At 34.9% G+C, this 23,653-nt stretch overlaps 1 protein-coding gene across 4 annotated transcripts in view; it reads left to right on the forward strand.

Moving 5' to 3' along the window:
- MSRB3 (methionine sulfoxide reductase B3) overlaps nt 1-23,653 on the forward strand; it is a 179,996-nt gene that overhangs the window by 85,706 nt on the left and 70,637 nt on the right. For all 4 annotated transcript variants that reach the window (XM_017661728.2, XM_017661729.3, XM_017661731.3 and 1 more), the window contains one exon: nt 155-183. In XM_017661728.2, the coding sequence (XP_017517217.1) occupies nt 155-183 (29 nt within the window). The remainder of the gene's footprint in view (nt 1-154; nt 184-23,653) is intronic.

Below are 23,653 nucleotides of genomic sequence, written 5' to 3' on the forward strand. Positions count from 1 at the left end.
AATGGTTAAAGTAAATGTGTATTTACATTTTAAAAAGCTATTTTATGTGTTAACTTATGTACTGAAATCTAACTATTGTGCGCCCCCCTCCCCCAAAAATAATAATTATTCTTTAGCAAGCAATTTTTATATTGTAAAAAATTTCCCTTTGCAGGTCAGAAACCAAATTTGACTCCGGGTCAGGTATGTTTACATTAATAATGTTATTCTGAGTATATTTTATTTACATTATTCTCTGAGGAGTGACTCATCAGATCAAGAACCATTTTGATTTTAAACAGACTGGGCAGCCTTTTTTCAAAACATGAGCCCCACCTCAAAGCAGGGCTATTGGTTGCTTGGAATGATAACTTGAGATGTTCACTTTGGGATTCTTGATAGCTCTGCAATAAGCATTAAGTGCTCTATATGTGCAGAATTCCTTTTTAAAAGCAGAGGTGAGGATTATACTACTTACTGCTCAAAATAGAATATTATTCTCTCAGTGGACAAAGCATGCTGAATAATTTGAAGATTCTCTGGAAGTGGTTTGTCATCCAATGTGTGTTAAAGATACATTTAATCCAGCAAACTATAATGCAGTTTAGACAATAGAAACAAATATATCTGTGACTTATTAGTATTTTTTGTTGTCATTTTGTTGAGGGGAATGAAAAATTCAGGTCACCTTAAGCCATTATTTTGTATCTATCAATAAAGACAAAATTTATATTCTCACAAACAGAGGCATATCAGCCTCATTAGATGTTTTCTTCTCATTAAGCATGAATGCAGCCCTATAATCCTTAGGTTTGATTGTGTCTTTATGTCACTTGCTGAGATTTATTATGTCACATGCTTCAGAATTTCTGATGGTGTTTACAATGAAACCACAAAAATTGCTTCATGTTCGGTACAATGGAATTGTACCTTCAAGTGAATTGTTAATAGATAATAAGCATTAACTTTCAATTCCAAGAGAAAATAATTTGCAGAAAAATATATAACTTACTGAATTTAAAAGTAACACTCTTACTCTTATAATGGTATGTGTTCCATTATATTTTAACTTAAAAGACATGTTTGTTTATTATGGTTGCAGAGTAACCAAGGACTATATATATTCTTTGGATAGTGGTGTTAAGGAGTTGGTCTTCTTGTCTTCTTCAAAAGCTTCATCTTTCTTTTATTGTATAGCTTTATGAATTTCTCCAGCTTGGTAAGACTCTTCAAATAGGAAGTCTGTATATTTGAGTTAACATTTTCACTTAATTGGGACCCATGAGTCCAGAAATCTTTCCATTCTGTATATTTTTGGGCTTCTGAATCACATGTGATGGTGACAGCCTAAGGTAAACATTTCTGGTTTACAGCTGACTATATGGAAGCTAAAGGCATGGTGGCATCGTATCTATTATTTGACTTTTTTATTGGTTCATAGGAGGTAATTCATAATAGGGTGAAAAGTTTTTAATAGTTAAAATCTTTACAATAAAAAAAAGTGAATAAAATTGATGGAGAATAAATTTTTACTTAAAAGTTAGATGTCTTTTTATCATTGCCAGTCACCAAATATTTATAAAGAGCTCACTTTGTTATGATCTAATGTAGTTCCCTAAACATCAAGTCAGAAAGTGGTTTTAGACTACAGGATCTGGAATATAGCTTTTAAAATGAAAAAGTCCAGTAGGTTCATTTTGAAGGTTTAACCTGGAAATAGTGTACAAAACTGAAATATTAGGCAGCTATTGTCAAAGTTAGAAAATCTATGATAAATTTTGAAATGCAAATTAAAATGTGTTGTTAAATTCCTGTAGTGAAGGTTGGTATTTATCATGAAGATAGTTATAACATCTGTACAGGCACACATCTTTCACTCTTGTGACTTAAGTTTTTGTCCATGAACCTTATTTTTTCCTAGTCCTAATTTTTTTGAATGTTTATCGTGGATAACACCTACATGTCTATGAAAACTACAAAGTTCAGTATTCTGAAAAATTTTATGGGGAATACTGATAAAAAGTTTATTTACTCTTTTAATTTTGATTTTACATACATTGTGAAAAATTTAAGATGGTTTCAAATTAAGAAACAGGTAATCATTTTTTCTTATAAGCTCTTCTAGTTTACTATCGAATGTAGGAATCATGACAAAGGAAGCTAAAAATGTTCTTTGGCATACTATATCATGCAAATTTTAGTTAGAAATAAGGTAGCATATTGGAACAATTAAATGTATGACTTTAATAGGTTCAGATTCTCTCTTGTTCATCAAATACAGAAAATAAACTAGGTCTGTTTAATGTTGTATACAGCTGTAACAGTGTTACTGACAAGGTAAGATTTTTGCATGAAGGAAGATGCCAGTCTTACTAAGGAAAAAAAAACCCTTAAAAAATAAATAATATGGTCAATGAATAGCCGTAAAGGAAAGGATTTGAAAGTAAAAGTTTATATATACATACATACCGACATATATATATATATATATATATGGAAAGAAAGGAAAATTTTTATTGTCAGTACAGGGTAAAAAATGTCAGTTGTGGAATATAGACCAAAATGATCAACCTGGAAAGTGATTTTTAATTTTTCTTATCAAAATTTTATCAATTTGTTTCTACCAAAGCAAATCTACAAAAAACTTAATTGGTTTTTTTTAAAGTTTCAAAAAAACTTCACAATGAAAAATTTCAACTATGTGTAAAAGTAGAGGAGGGTATAGTGTAAAGAGCACTCACATATCCATCATTTAGATTTTATTATTAATAATTTGCCATATTTGTTTTTCTTTTCTTTTTTTTCTTGAAATACTTTAAAGTAACATACATACATTTCATGTGTTTTTTTAAGCACATGAAAACTAACCTGAAAAAAATTAAAAAATTTAAACCTGAAAATTATAGATTATATTAGCTTATTGAAAAAGTTCAATTAATTTTTTGAGGTTTTCATCTATTTCCGAAATTTGGGTCACATACAAATTCTTATGGAAAAGGATGTGATGTCACCACATACACATTCAATTAAAGAGATGAAAGTTCTATTCATGGTGAAGGTTAAGAAAACCAACCAGAAGGCAGAGACACTGAATTAATTCTGATCTGAGAACCTCAGGAATGTTCTATCATCAATATTAATTGATTAAAACTTTAGCTGCAACTAGCTATATCCTCTATGTACTGAGTTATGTAATTGATTAAGCCCTGTCTCTGTTGGTTTATAACTTAATCACTTAAAGTTTTCAGTTTTGCCGGTTGAAAACAATCAGCTCACTTTCTTTCTAAAGAAGCTCTAAGATTTCTGTTTTAATATTGTTTCTCAGTTGATGTAGTAATGTTGCTTGCCTATGATAGTGTGTAGTTGGTGATTTTACTAATAGAGTAAAACAGACTTCCTTTTACATTCAGAAGTAGCAAGAAATTGTGCTCTTTTCCCCACCTCCCAAGAAGGGAAGTTAGTTGATGCTGGAGGAAGCAGAGCATTGAGTTTAATGTAGTGATTAAACATGAGAGCCATATATCAAATCTCAGGAGAAACATGCTTTTGAAAGAGGCAGAGAACTGTGGAGCATATTGCATGATAGGCTATGTAAACAGAGCCCTGGAGGTCAGTCTGTGGATGCAAACCAATTAAAAAAGAACTTACTGGCTTTGCTTTCTATCATCTGGATGGGGAGGATCACAAGTTAACATGCACAGGGTTGAAGTGTAAACTTTGCTTGAATAAGCTAGGTACCTTCGGAAACTTCATTAACTCTTTCAATTCATTACCAAGGTTTTTTGTTTTTTGTTTATCTTTAAATTTAACCAAAGTCCCTAGGAAGTTAAAAACAAAATCAAAATATATGCTTTCTTGGCCTTTCTGATACCCATCAGCAAAGGTGCTAGTGGTGAGTAGAATGGAAGAGAAGTCAGAGGAAGAACTGCTGAAAAGACCAGAGTTTACTGTGTAATCAGGTTTCAAAATGTGTCTTTTAAATCAATCCATTTGAAAAAAGCAGAGCTCTTGCAGAATAACTGAAAAAGGATGTTTCTCTCTCCTTCTGAATTCTGGGTATAAGGCTAAGATATAGTTGGACTTTACTACTAGTTACTATATAACATCAGGATATTGTTATTCCTGTTCTATTAAAATAGTTTTTTGACCAAGAAGAACCTGAAGTCTGTAAGTTAATATGTATATTAAGGACTGCCTGGAGTCTTATTCTGTGGTCCTAATTTTCTCAGGCAGTGTTTGGGTGAGAAAATGAAATACCACAGTTTCATGGTCCATAAACATTCAAAACAAAGATTTTTTTCTTTTTTCTGTAGAGTCATGTTGGCTGAGAAAGTGAATAAGCTTATGTTGAGGGCTTGTTGATTCTGGGCTGCTTGGAATAGCCATACTAAGGAAATGGGCTCATAGAACACAGCGACTCAAAGGTATAAGATTTCATGAAAGCAAATTATGGAGGATTAAGAAACCTAATGAGCATGGTTTAGTGTGGAGAGTGGAGGAGGGAGCTCACTATTAAATAAAGCCCTAGAGTGTACAAGGTTAGGAGATCCTAAAAGACACCATAATAAAAGGCACAACAGAATATAATTATCCTGCAGAAAAAAAAACTCCCAACGAATAAAAAGCAGCTAGTGTCGCTTTTAAGATCTGTAGTTATAAAGGACTCTACACCAGTGTAAGGAAATCAAAGAATATAATTGGTTAAAGCTTGAGACAAAAACATAAGGGCAGTGAAAAATACAGTGGGTTGTTAATGGTGGTCACTAAGATGAAGGAAAATGAGGATTTTGAGTATAGTAGAACTAGAGTTTGAAAGCTTATTAGCAAATGCCTTTCCCAAGAAATAATAATGAAAACATTTTCAGTCTTATACATGTAAGCATATGTTAACAATACTTTTTAGTTACCACAAATCAATTTTGTCATTTAAAATTTCTTATTTTTCATAACAATGAAGAACAAAGAAATAAAATATAAATCTCTATAAGAATATTGAAATCTGTCTTTGGGCATCATTCATTAATAGAAATATGAAAAATATTGACTAATTCATCTACTCATTCATTCAACATATATTTAGGAGACATACTAGATGCCAAGGGCTGAAGTTATATACAGTTCCTTCTCTCATGAAATCTTATAGCTAACTGGTCTATTATACAAATTCACATGCATTTCTTTGCATATTTAGAAGCTGTCAAAGGCTTTCAAGGTTAAATTTAGACCAAGATGGTGAATTAAAGAACTCTGGATATTTACACATAAGCTAATTTTAGGTTTTGATAAAGTGATATGGTTTGAATAAAGAAATGTGAATTTGTTTTCCACTTTGACTTTTAAGAGAAAGGCCTAATAGTGCTAATGGTTAGTTTGTAGTTTTCTATAGCTTTTAATAAGGAGTGACATTTAACATTTGATAATCCTTACAAGAGATTAACCTAGAAGAGAACAATGACAAATGTTTGCAAATATTGTTCTCTTCTTCACTTTTATTTATTTTTAATCCATTCTTTTACTAGATCCTATTCAAGGTGGCCTGAAAAATCAGGCAGCCTTCTCTGTAAGTCTTACTGGATTGTGTATAAGCAAGCTGAAGGGACAGAGCCCCTCTGATTTATAAACTAATGTAAAGACCAGGAAACAGTAAGGCTTAGTGGCTAAGTGCAGATAGATCTGAATGAAGTTTCTCTCTATTTCTAACAATTCTCCATTGGTTTCCTTGGATTTCACATATACCATAATGTCACATATTTTGTATTTTTTTCCTTTTTTTTTGGAATAAGAACCTTTAAAACTGTATATTTCCTTCATTAAAGCTTTAGCTGAATCCAAAAGATTTTTTTATATTGTATTTTAAATAATTGTAGTTATAATTTTCTTTCAGACACAATGATCATTTGGGCAAGTATCTTTAAATTTCCAAATTTTCTACTTTTGTTATAAATATTCAGTTTCATGGCTTGGTGGTCAAAGAATATGGCCTTATACTTTTATTAAGTCTATTGTTCAGTGCTAATTAAAGTTTTCTTTTTAGGCCTAATATGTATTTAAGTTTTGCAACTCTTCTGTGGGTGATTTGAAACTCTGTTTTCTGCAATGTAAAGAGTTTAATGCACATTTAGTAGATCAACCAGATTCATGTTTTGTATCATTATTTATTTGAACTCTATTTTATCTGATAAGGAGTTTCAGAGAAGAGATAGTCTGTCTTTCAATTTTTTTGAAACCTGAATTCTACCTCTTTAGAAGGGTGTCATCTCTATGCATTGTTGTCTCCATGCGCTCTGTATTTCCTGGTGTCAGCTTTCTTGCTTGCATCACACACTGCACTTGTCTTCCTGAAGAGATAATTATTCCAAAGCAGGCTCATGGAAATGAAGGCTGCTCCAAGCAGGAAACTTAGGTTATTCCAGATTCATACTGAAGCAAGAAGTTGTTCTGCCATCTGTGAATAACAGTGCTTTCCCTTCCCTCTTGCCCTAAATGTCACCTTGTAGCTTGACAAGAAAAGAAGCTCTGAGCTCCTATCTTATAAGGCTTAGCTCACGCATTGCCCCTCAATTAATTACAGTCTTCCTTAACACCTTCCCAACAATTCATCATTCCCTTCCTCTTGAATCTTGGTACTTACATTTATTATAGCATTTATCATCTGCTATAATTATTTGTGTGGCCACTTCTTTCTCTCCAAGTCTGAGTTTCTTGAAGTCAAGAACCGTGCTTATTCACCTTTATAACCTTGGTATTTGGTATGAAATAATTAGTTAATAAACAAAAATTTGATGAGGTTGGGAGTCTTTGTTCTGTTCTCCAGTTGTGATAGAAACACTTAACTAACTACCAAAGAATCATCCCCCCTTTCATAGTGTAAAGTTGTTGCTGGGAAGTGACTATTTGGCCAGAGATTAGAGCCCCTTGGCATCTGGATGGGGATTTAGGACTAATTCTCCCAGCAGAGAGAGTGTCATTTCTGGAATAAAAGGAGTAAGTATGCAATACGCTTTCACACATCTCTTTTCTCTTCTGAGGTTATATCAGAGGTAGACGTTGAACATGATGGCATCACAGTATGGAAGGAGTCTGGGTCCTTGAGTCAGTATTTGGAATAGGTCCACCCAGGAGAGCTCTTCACCAAGAACACTTTCATTGGCCTTTATATAGAGAGAAATAAACTTTTATTGTATTAAGCTACCGAGATTTTGCCATTGTTTGTTATGGCAGCTAGCATTATATACCCTGGTCAGACAAGGGTATTCTAGCAATACCCTGGCAAATAGTTGGAACTCATTGATTATTGTTGGGAAAATCATAAGATGATTATGGCTAGTGATTATATTACCTGACCTGAAAATGATCCTGTAAACTAAGGATCATACAAATATAGTATATTATGTTCTGGATGAACATCCAGCCTATCAGTTATCAATTGTCACCACAATACAGTATAACAGGACATCTTAAAAAGTGGTGCCTTAAAAAACCAGTAATTTATTCATGCTCACATGTCTGGGGGTTGGTTGGGGTGTGGCTCAGATAGGCTGGTCACAGGCTCAGTCCACTATTCAATCAGTCTTGTCATTGATGATAAGAGGGCAGTGTAAGCACATTTAAAGCCTCTGTATGTGTCAGGTCTGCACGCATCCCATTAGCCAAGGGTTAGATGTCCAAGCTCAGAGGGAAGGAATGGGAAAGAACTCTGTCCTTTTCATACAGATAAAAGTATTCTCTCTTTCTTCTAGTGGGAAGAAGTGCTGAGTCACATTGTGAAGTGTGGGAGCATAGGAAGTGGAGAAGAATAAGAGCCAATAATTGAATCTACTACATTAGAACATCACGTACTTAAGTCAGTTATTTAGTTAGTAAAAATTTTTTATAGACTTAGAATGATTATATATTTAAAGTGGATCCAGCTTGTTCTTTATAATCACATTATTTGGTACCCTAAATTCAGATGATGTTAATGGTTATATGAAGATGAAAATATTTATAAAATGCTTTATCATTTAAAAAGTGCTTTAATGAATCTTACCAAATTTGATATTCACAAAAAATCTTAATAAGATACCCAGGGATACCAGTAAGAAGTTGACAATACAGAAAGGCTCAGTGACTTGCTTAAGACCACATAGCTAGTAAATGGTCAATCTGGGATTGGACTTCAGAGCTCCAAGTTGCAAACACTATATACTTTTTGTCAGATCATGAGATAGTCATTTTAATGAGTAGCTTTGGTTTTTATTTTAGTTTTTCTATCATTAGCTCTTAATCTTCCATAATTATTGTTTAGCAACTATTATACACTGTGGATTATAAAATTTATTTTTTTCTCAAGTTAAACATAATAATATGATTATAAACCTTCCTTCAAAACATAAAGTATAGTACAGATTTATGTATGATGCAATGTGGCCATTAGTAGGCCACTGAAAAGGTTGCTGGCAGTTTCCAAGAGGACTCAAAAGAGAGCATTAATTGCCTTGGTGAATTTTCTGTGTTCTAGTATCTGGTTTTTAAACTTTCAGGCTCAGAAATCAAGATGTTTTAGTATCTTTCAGGGATGGGCTCATATTGACAAAGCCAGAAGACTGATGGATGAAGCTTGAATGCGATGTATTTGTTTGCTATGAGAAACCTAATTCTCACATGGCTCAGAATACTTATATCTACATGGCCAGTGTCTTCTTTTTTTTAAAATTTATTATTAATGTATTATTAATATACATTCTAATGAAGGTTTCACATGAAAAAACAGTGCAGTTACTACATTTACTCATATTATCAAGTCCTCACCCATACCCCAATACAGTCACTGTCCATGAGTGCAGCAAGATGCCACAGATCCACTATTTGCTTTCTCTGTGCTACTGTTCTCCCCGTGATCCCCCACACCATGTGTACTAAACATAATACTCCTCAATCCACTTCTCCCTCCCTCCCCACCCGCCCTTCCACACCCCTCCCCTTTGGTAACCACTAGTTCCTTATTGGAGTCTCTGAGTCTGCTCCTATTTTGTTACTTCAGTTTTGCTTTGTTAGACTCCACAAATGAGGGAAATCAATTGGCACTTGTATTTCTTTGCCTGGCTTATGTCACTGAGCATAATGTCCTCCAGCTCCATCCATGTTGTTGCAAATGGTAGGACTTGTTTCTTTCTTATGACTGAATAGTATTCCATTGTGTTTATGTACCACTCTTCTTTATCCATTCATCTACTGATGGACACTTAGGTTGCTTCCATATCTTGGCTATTATAAATAGTGCTGCAATACACATAGGGGTGAATGTGTCTTTTTGAGTCTGTGAAGTTGTATTCTTTGCGTAAATTCCAAGGAGTGGGATTCCTGCGTCAAATGGTATTTTTATTTTTAGTTTTTTGAGGAACCTCCATATTGCTTTCCACAATGGTTGAACTAGCTTACATTCCCACCAGCAGTGTAGGAGGGTTCCCCGTTCTCTGCATCCTTGCCAGCATTTGTTGTTCTTAGACTTTTTGATGCTGGCCATCCTTACTGGCATGAGGTGATATCTCATTGTGATTTTAATTTGCATTTCCCTGATGATTAGTGATGTGGAGCATCTTTTTATGTGTCTGTTGGCCATCTGAATTTCTTCTTTGGGAAATTGTCTCTTCATGTCCTCTGCCCATTTTTTAATCGGGTTATTTGCTTTTTGGGTGTTGAGGCATGTAAGTTCTTTATATATTTTGGATGTTAACCCCTTGTCAGATATGTCATTTACAAATATATTCTCCCATACTGTAGGATGCCTTTTTGTTCTGTTGATGGTGTCCTTTGCCATACAGAAACTTTTTAGTTTGATGTAGTCCCATGAGTTCATTTTTGCTTTTGTTTCCCTTGCTCAAGGAGATGCATTCAGGAAGCATTTGCTCATGCTTATATTTAGGATATTTTTGCCTATATTGTCTTCTAAGAGTTTTATGGTTTCATGACTTACATTCACGTCTTTAATCCATTTTGAGTTTAATTTTGTGTGTGGGATTAACCAATAATCCAGTTTCATTCTCTTGCATGTAGCTGTTCAGTTTTGCCAACACCAGCTGTTGAAGAGGCTGTCATGTCCCCATTGTATGTCCATGGCTCCTTTATCATGTATTAATTGACTATATATGGTTGGGTTTATATCAGGACTCTCTAGTCTGTTTGACTGGTCTATAGTTCTGATCTTGTGCCAGTACCAAATTGTCTTGATTACTGTGGCTTTGTACTAGAGCTTGAAGTTGGGGGCATAATTCCCCCTGCCTTATTCTTCCTTCTTAGGATTGCTTTGTCTATTTGGGGTCTTTTGTGGTTCCATATGAGTTTTAGAATGATTTTCTCAAGTTCATTGAAGAATGCTGTTGGTATTTTGATAGGAATTGCATTGAATCTATAGATTGCTTTAGGCAGGATGGCCATTTTGACAATATTAGTTCTTCCTATCCATGAGCACGGGATGTGTTTCCATTTATTGGTATCTTCTTTAATTTCTCTCATGAGTGTCTTGTAGTTTTCAGAGTATAGGTCTTTCACTTCCTTGGTTAGGTTTATTCCTAGGTATTTTATTCTTTTTGATGCAACTGTGAATGTAATTGTTTTCCTGATTTCTCTCTCTGCTAGTTCATTGTTAGTGTATAGGAATGCAACATATTTCTGTGTATTAATTTTGTATCCTGCAACTTTGCTGAATTCAGATATTAGATCTAGTAGTTTTGGAGTGGATTCTTTAGGGTTTTTTATGTACAATATCATGTCATCTGCAAACAGGGACAGTTTAACTTTTTCCTTGCCTATATGGATGCCTTTTATTTCTTTGTGTTGTCTGATTGCCGTGGCTAGGACCTCCAGTACTGTGTTGAATAGAAGTGTGGAGAGTAGGCATCTTTGTCTTTTTCCCGATCTTAAAGGAAAGGCTTTCAGCTTCTCGCTGTTAAGTATAATGTTGGCTGTGGGTTTGTCATATATGGCCTTTATTATGTTGAGGTAGTTGCCCTCTATACCCATTTTGTTGAAAGTTTTTGTCATGAATGAATCTTCAATTTTGTCAAATGCTTTTCAGCATCTATGGAGATGATCATGTGGTTTTTGTCCTTCTTTTGGTTGATGTGGTGGATAATGTTGATGGATTTTGCCATGTTATACCATCCTTGCATCCCTGGAATATAAATCCTACTTGATCATGATGGGTGATCTTTTTGATGTATTTTTTAATTTGGTTTGCTCATATTTTGTTGAGGATTTTTGCATCTATGTTTGTGAGGGATATTGGTCTGTAATTTACTTTTTTTGTGGTGTCTTTGCCTGGTCTTGGTATTAGGGTGATGCTGGCCTCATAGAATGAGTTTGGAAGTATTCCCTCCTCTTCTACTCTTTGGAAAACTTTAAGGAGGATGAGTATTAGGTCTTCACTAAAGTTTGATAAAATTCAGCAGTGAAGCCATCTGGTCCAGGGGTTTTGTTTTTATGTAGTTTTTTTATTACCAGATGAATTTCATTGCTGGTAGTTGGTCTGTTCATTATACTTAACAGCGAGAAGCTGAAAGCTTTTCCTTTAAGATCGGGTAAAAGACAAGGATGCCTACTCTCCACACTTGTATTCAACATAGTACTGGAGGTCCTAGCTATGGCAATCAGACAACACAAAGAAATAAAAGGCATCCAGATTGGCAAGGAAGAAGTTAAACTTTCCCTCTTTGCAGATGACATGAGATTTTCTGTTTCTTCCTTGGTCAGCCTTGGAAGGTTGTATTTTTCTAGAAAGTTGTCTGCTTCCTCTAGGTTATCCAGTGTGTTAGCATATAATTTTTCATAGTATGCTGTAATAATTCTTTGTATTTCTGTGGTGTCCATAGTGATTTTTCCTTTCTCATTTCTCATTCTGTTTATGTGAGTAGACTCTCTATTTTTCTTGATAAGTCTGACTAAGGGTTTATCTATTTTGTTTATTTTCTCAAAGAGCCAGCTCTTGCTTTCATTGATTCTTTCTATTGTTTTATTCTTCTTGATTATATTTATTTCTACTCTATTCTTTATTATGTCCTTCCTTCTACTGACTTTGGGCCTCATTTGTTCTTCTTTTTCTAGTTTCATTAATTGTGAGTTTAGACTGCTCATATGGGATTGTCCTTCTTTCCTGAGGAAGGCCTGTATTGCAATAAACTTTCCTCTTAGCACGGCCTTCACTGCTTCCCACAGAGTTTGCAATGTTGAAATATTGTTGTCATTTGTCTCTATATATTGCTTGAACCTTGTTTTTATTCGGTAATTGATCCATATGTTATTTAGGAGCATGTTATGAAACCTCCATGTGTTTGTGGGATATTTCATTTTTTCTGTGTAATTTATTTCTAGTTTCATACCTTTGTGGTCTGAGAAACTGATTGGTACAATTTCAGTCTTTTTGAATTAACCAAAGCTCTTTTTGTGGCCTAGTATATGATCTATTCTTAAAAACGTTCCATGTGCACTTGAGAAGACGTGAATTCTGCTGCTTTTGGGTGTAGAGTTCTGTAGATGTCTCTTAGGTCCATCTGTTCTAATGTGTTTTACAGGGCCTCTGTCTCCTTACTTATTTTCTGTCTGGTTGATTTGTCCTTCAGAGTGAGTGGAGTGTTGAAGTCTCCTAGAATGAATGCATTGCATTCTATTTCCCCTTTTAATTCTGTAACTATTTGTTTCACATATGTAGGTACTCCTGTGTTGGGTGCGTAGATACTTATAACGGTTATATCTTCTTGTTGAATTGACCCTTTTATCATTAGGTAATGTCCTTCTTTGTCTCTTGTGACTTTCTTTGTTTTGATGTCTATTTTGTCTGATACAAATACTGCAACTTCTGCTTTTTTCTCCCTATTAGTTGCATGAAATATCTTTTTCCATCTCTTCACTTTTAGTCTGTATATGTCTTTGGGTTTAAAGTGAATCTCTTGTAGGCAGCATATAGATGGGTCTTGTTCTTTTATCCATTCAGTGACTCTATATATCTTTTGATTAGTGCTTTCAGTCCATTTACATTTAGGGTGATTATTGATAGGTATGTACTTATTGCCATTGCAGGCTTTAGATTCGTGGTTACCAAAGGTTCCAGGTTAACTTGCTTCCTATGTAAGAGTCTAACCTAACTCACTTAATGTGCTATTACAAACACAACCTAAAGGTTCTGTTTTTTTTTCTCCTCCTTTTTCTTTCTCCTCCATTATTTATATATTAGGTATATTCTGTACTCTGTCTGTCCCTTGATTGACTTTGGGGGTAGTTGATTTAATTTTGCATTTGCTTCGTAATTAGCTGTTCTAACTTCTTTACTGTGGTTTTATTACCTCTGATGACAGCTATTCAATCTTAGGAACACTTCCGTCTATAGCAGTTCCTCCAAAATAGACTGTAGAGATGGTTTGTGGGAGGTAAATTCTCTCAGCTTTTGCTTATCTGGACATTGTTTAATCCCTCCTTCAAATTTAAATGATAATGTTGCTGAATAAGGTATTCTTGTTTCTAGGTTCTTCTGCTTCATTGCATTAAATACATCATGCTACTCCCTTCTGGCTTGTAAGGTTTCTGCTGAGAAGTCTGATGATAGCCTGATGGGCTTTCCTTTGTATGTGATCTTATTTCTCTCTCTGCCTGCTTCTAGTAGTCTGTCCTTATCCTTGATCTTTGCCTTTTTAATTACTGTATGTCTTGGTGTTGTCTTCCTTGGGCCCCTTGTGTTGGGAGATCTGTGTATCTCCATGGCCTGAGAGACTATCTCCTGCTCCAGATTGGGGAAATTTTCAGCAATTACCTCCACAATGACACTTTCTATCCCTCTTTCTCTCTTTTCTTCTTCTGGTACCCCTATGATGCGAATATTGTTCCGTGTGGATGGTTCACACAGTTCTCTCAACATTCTTTCATTCTTAGAGATCCTTTTTCCTCTCTGTGCCTCAGCTTCTTTGTATTCCTCTTCTCTAGTTTCTATTTCATTTATTGTCTTGTCCAGCATATCTAATCTGCGTTTATACCATCTATTGTGCTTTTCAATGGTTGAATCTCCAACTGGAATTCATTCCTGAGTTCTTGAATGTCTTTCCATACCTCCATGAACATGTTAATGATTTTTATTTTGACCTCCATTTCAGGAAGATTCATGATGTCGATGTCATCTTTCTCAGGAGTTGTATTAATAATTTTACTCTGAATCAGGTTCTTTGGCATTTCACATTTGTATATGGCACCCTCTAGTGTCCAGAAGCTCTAGTCTCTGGAGCTGCTCAATCCCTGAAGCAATGTCAGGGGTCGCAGGGGAGTGGTATTGGTGCCTGGGGTGAAGAAAGAGCTGATTCCTACTTCCTAGCTGCTTTGCCTGTCTCCACTGCCTGAACCAGTGGGCCGAGCACACAGGTATAAGCCTCTATGCTTTGTGTTTGTAGTTGCTGTAGACGAATCTTTCCTCTGGCTGGCCTAACACCAGGGTAGGGTTTGCTGGTTTGCGAGCCAGGTGGGGCTGGCCAGGAGAAAGGTGCAGTAGGCTGTATATCACAGAGGGGGTCCTTGGAGCTGTGTAGTCATCCTGGGAGCTGGAGCACCTGAAAATCCTGAAAGCTCCCAACCTGCTGGGCAGAGTGCACCTGGACAATTCTGTCACCTGTCCTTTCTCCTGATCAGTAAGCTCTGTGCAGTCCTTGCCCCTTTAGCAGCCCTCTTGCTAAGGGCTTCCTTGTTAGGAAGTCTCTCAGACTGCCCACCTTTCTTTTGTCCCAAAGCAGCCCAATATGGATCCCTGCTTTCTGCAAGCGACTGGAATCTCAGTCTCTCCAGGAATTCTGCCTCTCTTAGCTTTCCAATCCCCTAATCACAAGAGTATCATGAAAGCACCATGAAATGTAGGTTTGTGCTCCCAGAGCAGATCCTCGGAGTTAGGTATTCAGTAGTCCCAGGCCTCTACTCCCTCCCTGCTCCGTTTCTCTTCCTTCCACCAGTGAGCTGGGGTGGGGGAAGGGCTTGGGTCCCACCAGGCCACAGCTTTGGTATGTTACCTTGTTCAGTGAGGTCTGCTCTTTTCTCCAGGTGTATGCAATCTGGCACAGTCCTCTTTCCTGTTGCTCTTCAGGATTAGTTGTATTAATTATATTTTCATATTATATGCAGTTTTAGGAGGAAGCCTTTGCCTAACCTCTCACACCACCATCTTTAATCCTGTCTCCCAGTGTCTTCCTTCTCTATAAGTAAAGCTATGTGATGTACAGTATTACAATAAAAAGTCAATCAATTTGCCAAAATAAATTACTCATGGGGAGAGTGAAATTTCCTTACAACAGCATATTATCACCCTAAAGGCAGACCTGCATAGAGAGTTAGATCATAACCAGTAAGTTGCTCTTTTGAGCGCAGAATTAGAACAAAGGGTAGCAAATAGAATGTTAACTTTACAAGTTTAAGTGAACATTAATTATTTATCTCAAAATAGAGGTGGTCCTGGCATGAGACCTTATATAATTTAACATTCATTAGCTTTGACTTCATCCATCCATCCACCCATCCTTCCATATAAAAGATAGCTTTGCCATTGGGCCTGGAAAAAACACTGTATGTCCATTGCCTAAGACTGTTTCCCAGTTCTTGGAGCAGGAGACCATGCATAGCAACTTTAGAAAATTTACAGTTGAAATGTTTCTTAGCTATTGAAGCACATAGTAGTGGTTTAATGTACTACTTCAGCATGCTAAAATTAAGATATAGAACAAGGGCAATATGTAGACCAAGATTAGAACATGTCCATTACCCTAGAATCTTGTCTCATATTTTCCTTCAGTCAACCTCCACTATTGGCAATAGTGGATGCATTAATACACAACCGCTGTTCTGACTTCAATCCTCATCGATTGCATTAGTGTGTTCTTGAATTCATTTAAAATAGAATCATTCAGTATGCATTCTTCTGTATGTGTTATCTTTTGCTTTATATAATGTTTTCTAGATTTATTCATGTTATTTGTAAGTTCCAGGAGTTACTGTTTAGTAGTATAAGTTGGGATATATATTTTGGTCCAAATTTAGCTCCATTCATGCAGTTGAGTTTACTGAGCAGTCTTGCTTTCTAACATTCTCAGGCCCAGAATACTGTTGTTAATGCATTCAGCCAGTATGTAGACATTTTTACTTTGACTCTGCCTGATCAGTCTAATTGTAAGTGCATGTAGAGCACTTACTCTATTTAAGACATGGCGGAGGATACATGAGCATGACATGGCTCCTCCCTTCATGGAACTTAAAATCCAGTTGGAGAGATGAGATACAAACACACACACAGGAACACAATATCTATAGGTGCAGGACAATATGACTAGTTCCGGTAATGGAGTCCTAATGGATATAGATGAAGGGGAGTTACTTTAGGCTGTGGTGATCAATTAGGGAGGTTCCTTCTTGGGAGGAGAACTTGAATCTACAAGTTTTATCTTGGGTAGTTATAAAGAGGGAAACCATTTAAAATGGAGAGTCTTTAATAATATTAATAATATATAACTAAAAATAATATACTTAATAAAGCTCTGTAAATAATAATAGTAAATTGCTAACATTGCCTATTATGTGACAGGTATACAGTACTGCTTTATATTTGCTAACTGATTCAATTTATATGAACCATACATTACAGTCATTTTATGGTGTGAGTCAACTAAGGCACAGAAAGGTTGGACATTTTGCCCCAAATTATAGCTAGTAAGTGACAGAACTGGAATTTGATCCCAAGTATGATTCTAGAGCTCATGGTCTTAGCCATTATGCAATAATAATAAAAAAAACTCCAATAGAATATGAGTTGATGTGATGAAAAAATATTTATGAATTTATACTCATAAACTATCTTTTTTTATTCATACACATAACAATTTTTACTCATACACATGACTTGTCTATAGAGCCACATGCAGTTGTAGAAATTTTTTCCCCTAGAAAATAGATTCAGTAGTCTGTTGAGAAATAGATTTTGCTAGTGATGTAGAATTTAAATTTCTAAATACAGAGTATCCTCCAGCATTAAGTCACCTGCTGAAAAGATAGTCATGCTGTATCTGTTGTAAAGAAATGATAGATGATGAATTAACTGGTTCTGGAGCATTGATAATAGTTTTGTTTTGGGCCAGTGTCTTATTTTAAAATAATTCAAAGTTAATATAATTCAGTTAATAGAGTTTACTATTTTGATAGGAAGTGAAAGTGCTTACCTTGTATTAGTACATACCCCAAAAATGGAATGAACTGGAGGTCATTGTCACTTCTTTGGGTACAGTACATGGATTATTTGTCCAATCGTGTCAATTGACATATCTTGCTCTTTCCTGGGCAAAAATAAGATACATTCAGCTACAAAGTGTACAAAATTTTTCTATAAACACATTACTTGGATGACAACTTAAGATTTTTAACATTTTTGCTCCAGTATAAAAATACTTTATTTAAGGAAAAATGACAGATGTAGTAAGAGAGCTATCATTTGATTATTATATTGAAATATTCTATTTAAGATAGATAAAAATGACAATAACATTTTAGTTCTTTTTATGTCAATAACTTTTTGTTCCTGTCTTTTGTATTGTAGAACTATGCTATAGGAAAGAACATTTTATAAATTCTTTTGATTTTTCATTAATTACCCTGGATAGGAATCAAAGATGAACAAATTTAAAGTAAATCTTTGCTTGATGACCACCAGTCTTTAGTGAATTTTCAATGTATATGTTTTGGAGATGCAAATACTGTTCCTTAATTAAGAACTTATGACCTGCACAGTATTCAAACATTACAAATTAGTTATCTATTCTAATTGTACTTTTCTGTTGTTGTTTTTGTTGAAAATGAAGACATGTATAATTGATATATAGGCATACCTCATTTTATTGTGCTTTGCTTTATTACACTTTGTGGAACTGTGTTTTTTACAAATTAAAGGTTTGTGGCAACCTCGCCTCAAGTCTGTCATGCCATTTTTCAAACAGCATTTTATCACTTCAAGTCTCTGTGTCACATTTTGGTAATTCTCACAATATTTCAAACTTTTCCATTATTGTGATATTTCCTATGGTGATCTGTGATTAGTGATCATGATATTACTGTTGTAATTGTTTCGGGGTGCTGTGAACTGCACCCATGTAAGATGATGAACTTAATTGATAAATGCTTTGTGTGTTCTGACTGCTCTACTGACTGGCTGTTCCCTCATTTGTCTCCTTCTCCTTGGGCCTCCCTATTCTGTGAGACACAACAATATTGAAATTAGGCCAATTAATAACCCTACACTGCCTCTCAGTGTTCAAGTGAAAGGAATGCTCCCCTGTCCCTCACTTTAAATGAAAAGCTAGAAATGATTAAGCTTAGTGAGGAAGGTATGTCAAAAGCTGAGATAGGCTGGAAGCTACGCATCTGTGCCAAACAGTTAGCCAAATTGTGAATGCAAAGAAAAGGTTCTTGAAGGGAATTAAAAGTGCTCCTCCAGTGAACATCTGAATGGTAAGAGAGCAAAACATTCTTACCTCTGATATGGAGAACGTTTTAGAGGTTCGGATAGAAGATCAAACCAGTCACAATATTCCCTTAAGTCAAAGCCTAACCCAGCACAAAGCCCTAACTCTCTTCAACTCCTGGAGGGCTGAGAGAGGTGAGGAAGAACAGAAGAAAAGTTTCAAAGTAGCAGAGGTTGGCTTATGAGATTAAAGGAAAGAAAGTATATCCATAACATCAAAGTGCAAGGTGAAGCAGCAAGTACTGATGTAGAAGCTAGTGAGTTAACCAGAAGATCTAGCTAAGAGAATTAATGAAGGTGTTTACACTGAACAGATTTTCAGTGTAGTCAAAACAGACCTCTACAGAAGAAGATGCCATATAGGACTTTGATAGCTAGAGAGGAAAAGTCAATGCCTGGCTTTAAAGCCTTTGAAGGACAGGCTGATTCTCTCTTGAAGGACTAATTCAGCTGGTGACTTTCAGTTGAAGCCAATGCTCATTAACCATTGTGAGAATCCTAGGGCCCTTAAAAATGATGCTAAATCTATTCTGCCTGCACTCTAGAAATGGACCAACAAAGCCTGGATGACAGCACATCTATTTTACAATGTACTTTAGTGAATATTTTAAGCCCACTTTTGAGACCTATTGCTCAGGAAAAAAGATTCCTTTCAAAATGCCATTGTCCACTGACAAGGCACCTGGTCTCCCAAGCACTCTGATGGAGATGGACAACAAGATCAATGTAATTTCATGCCTGTTAACACAACTTCCATTCTGCAGCCCATGGATTAAGGGGTCATTTCAACTTTCAGGTCTTATTATGTAAGAAATGCATTTCTTAAGGCTAGAGCTGCCATAGATAGTGATTCCTCTGATGGTTCTGGGCAAAGTAAATTGAAAACCTGGAAGGAATTCACCATTCTGGATGCCATTAAGAGCATTCATTCATTGGAAGAGGTCAAAATATCAACATTAACAAAAGCTTGAAAGAAGTTGATTCCAGCCCTCATAGATACCTTTGAGGGGTTCAGGACTTCAGTGAAAGTAACTACAGATGTGGTAGAAATAGCAAGAGAACTAGAATTATAAGTGGAGAGTGAAGATGTGACTGAATGGCTGCAACCTCATGGTAAAACTTGAATGGATTAGGAGTTGTTTCTCATGGGCGAGCAAAGAAAGTGGTTTTTTGAGATGGAATTATTCCTGGTGAAAATGTTGTGAAGATTGTTGAAATGACAACAGAGGATTTAGAATATTCCATAAACTTAGTTGATAAAGCAGTGGCAGGGTTTGAGAGGATTGACTCCAATTTGGAAAGAAGTCCTACTATGGGTAAAATGTTATCTAATAGCATTTCATGCTACACAGAAATCACTTGTGAAAGATCAATAGATGCACAAACTTCACTGTTGTCTTAATTTAGGAAATTGCCACAGCCACTCCAGCCTTCAGCAACCACCACCCTGATCAGTCAGCAGCCATCAGCATGAGGCAAGACCCTCCTCCAGCACAGAGATGACGACTCACTGACAGCTCAGATGATGATTAGCATTTTTTAGCAATAAAGGATTTTTAAATAAGACATGTACATTGTTTTTAAAGACAATGCTATTGCACACATAATAGACCACAGTATAGTATAAACATAACTTGTATATGCACTGGGAAACCAAAAAAATTCATTTGACTTGAATATCATTATTCTCCTTATTGTGATGGTCTGGAATTGATCTTGTAACATCTCTGAAGTCTGCCCATATACTAAAGACATATTCTGTCAATATGATATGTGATAATGTTTGTTGACTAAGTGATTATTGAATGGATAAATGGAATGATGTTAAGTTTTGCAAAGAAATGTATATCACAATTTCCAAAATAATATAGAATATTTACTACTTAAGAAGATCATATTTTTCTTCAAAAAATTTGTCTAAAAATTTAATTACCTTGCATCCAAGTCATTTACATTATGGATGGAAGGCCATTATGCAGAAGGTGAGAGATGTAAAGGACAAGAAATTTAGTAACAATGAAAATATTTTATGGCAGAGCATAGCAACACAAAACAAGCAACACAAAGATTTAAGTTTTTATAGCCTATGTAGTTTTCCTACCAAAAATAAGCTTTAGGCTTCTCAGCCAATCAAAAATAGAATTTGGGGTACTGTTCTAACATTTTAGATTTAAATTTATTTCTATGCTGTAATGGTCTATTAAAATTTATTCAGTTTTCCCTCTGCGTTGTTGTATACTTGTAGTCAGCAAACAATGCTTTCACTGTATGAATGAAAGTGGCACTGAAACTCATTCAAATGTTGTACAAGTATCAGAGTTATCTTTGTAAGAATTTATTCAAATTAAGTTTATTTTGTTTTATATTAATTTCAGTCTACATATTTGCCTTTTAAATGATACTACATTGAAATTTATTCTATTTATTTCTTACTATAATGTGCTTTTTTAGTCAGCAGTGTTAGGCTGGAGGAAGGAAAAACAAGGACATGCAAACAGTACAGAGAGATGCCATAGGGGGAGAACAGACCAGACCCCAACATCCATGCCTTATATGGAAAGGGGACAGCTCTCCCTGAATTCCATCCTTCTGATGTGACAACTAAGACCCGGATGTCAGCCTCCTCACTCTTGGAAGGAAAAAAAGTTTCTAGTTGTCTATTATGTCACCTTTAGCCAATCATACCTCTCCACGCCCCCTAGGATAGCTTGCCCACTCCTCCCCCTCCTAAACCCTTATAAGCCCCCACCTCCCTGACCGGGTGTGACTTCCCTGGCCTGTAGTACCCAGACCACAGAACATCACCCAGGAATTGCACTCAAATAAACTACCTGGCCCTTTGTTGCCTCTCTTCGCCTGCTTATTTCGGCTAAAATTTATTTTATAAGCAGTATCCCTTAAAATATTGTCTAGATGTGTGACTTTTGCTGATTTCTTTATGGGGAAATTTTTGCTTTTTAAAATCTAAGCAATGATCTGATATTTAAATTTTCTATCTTTATGATTTTCCATATTCCCCCCCTCAGGATTGTAGAAGAATACTGTAGAACTAGAACTTAATTGCCTATAGTGCCCAGTATATATGTTAATATATAAAAGGATAAAAATTTCCCCCCAAATTCTAGTTTTAAAATTATGTTAAATTTATTCATGATGACATACAATTTTTTTTCCAAAAATTTTTTTGGGTGTAAAATGAGTATGCATTTTATGTAACTTAAGAATTGTTAAACTGGCAGATATAGTCATGTCAGCTATGGAAGCAACCTCATGGAACTACATAATACTATATTTTATTAAAAGATATAAATGAATGAATGAGTAAGAAGGGAAATTTTAATGTCAAAATGAATACCATTTCATCAATTTGGAATTTTAATGTGACCATGTTCAATTCCACAAATGTTCGTTGATTACACATTCAGGTAAAACTTGATCCATTGCCTTGAGCAAACTATTTGTAAATTATTTTAGAATAATTTAGAATCTAACAGAAATAACTTGGCATAAAAATATACTACTGTTAGGGCATTCTTGCATGATTGCCGTAAGCATGAAAGACAGCTACCCCTTTCTGCTGCCTCTGTTTACTTTCTTGTTAACAAGGCCAAAGGAGGCTTTTGATTATTTTGTATAAGTGCTTATACATACCTAAGGAAAAAATAATCACAGATCCCAGTGTCAGTTTAATCATGCAGTTGATTTTACTGTTGATTCAATAGTTAGTTACTGTTCACAGTATTTTAGTATTTGTAACCTTCTTGGTGGCATGGGTGACAGTAAAGTAATGATAAATGAGTATTTTTCCTAATGTAGAAAATTATATAAATGAATAAAGATGTGTTGTTGTTAGGATTATTTTAAATCTAAGGATATGCAGCTCAATAATTACCAACTTTACTTCTTAATAGACATAAGTCTATAAGTTTTGGAGGAATGTTTAAAGACAGCTTAATTATATTCTTACATGTGGTTAATTCTAATCTTTATTTGTAACCAGTTTTTAAGAAAATAATCTTTTGTGGTTTTTCAAAATATTTTTATTTGTTTTATAGAAATCCAAAGTATGTCATATCTTAGCAATTTTTTAAATTGACTTTTAGAAATTCCCCAGTTTGAAAAATAATTAGACTAATCCTCATCTCTATCTTGTAACCAGATTTTTAAAAAGTCATCTTTTATATTCTTTCAAAATACTTCAAATTTATCCCTTAGAAATCTAAGAGACACCATGTCTTATTTTATAAAATGATTGATATGAACTTACTTTTCTACTTTTTTCTTACTGCTAGACTTAATATTATTCTCTTCTGGCTTAATTTTTCAAAGATTTTTTTCCAATTCACATGAATTTTGATATATATGATATGTCATCATACAAGTCATGGGTCTAGGTAACAAAAAGATGAAAGCCTGTATATTTGTTATCTGCATTTCTTACTAAAAGTCGATAGGATGGTTTTATATGGGATGATCAGAATCAGTAAAGTTATGGTTTTGAAAATGTTTTAATCTGTTTTGAGTAACTTAGCAGGGCAGTCTGGTAAAAATGACATGATTGATGACTGAAAATGATTAAAATATTTTCACATTCTGTTTTTAATGACCGCTATCTTAAGTTTCTACTCTAAAATTTATAACTAGTAAAATATTACAGGAAAAACATATCATTCATAAACCACTTGAAGTTGTGTTTTTACCCTATCAAATTGTGCCTGCTTTCTAGCCAAACAGCATAAATTAAAAACAAATTTTAACTAAAATATAGCTTTTGTGCTTTTCTTAAATACATTCAATAGAGTGTTAAATTTATTACGTTCAGCATAAAAGAGCTAAGATTATTGTTTTCAATTAGGCAGGGTAGCACTTCAGTCACTATGTAATTTTAAATTTATCTTTACAACTAGGCAGATCTTCATCATTTGGAAAGAGGCCATTTTAGAAAGTTTAACATAAATGTTTTCTATGTGTATAAATAGGTGGCAAGTATAACTATTAATGTTGGAGATTTGCCCATTGACTCTAGTTCTGTCTTTTTTTTTAATCCAGAGATAATGATGTGTATTCAGTCTCTGTCATATTTACCTAGAGGAAGTCCTTTTAATCCCTCATTTTTCTCCTTCACTGAGGTTATATGTAAATACTACACAAATGGCAAATGGAAGAAAGTCT

The sequence above is a fragment of the Manis javanica genome, chromosome 10, assembly GCF_040802235.1.
Source record: "Manis javanica isolate MJ-LG chromosome 10, MJ_LKY, whole genome shotgun sequence".
Taxonomy (NCBI): Eukaryota; Metazoa; Chordata; class Mammalia; order Pholidota; family Manidae; genus Manis; species Manis javanica.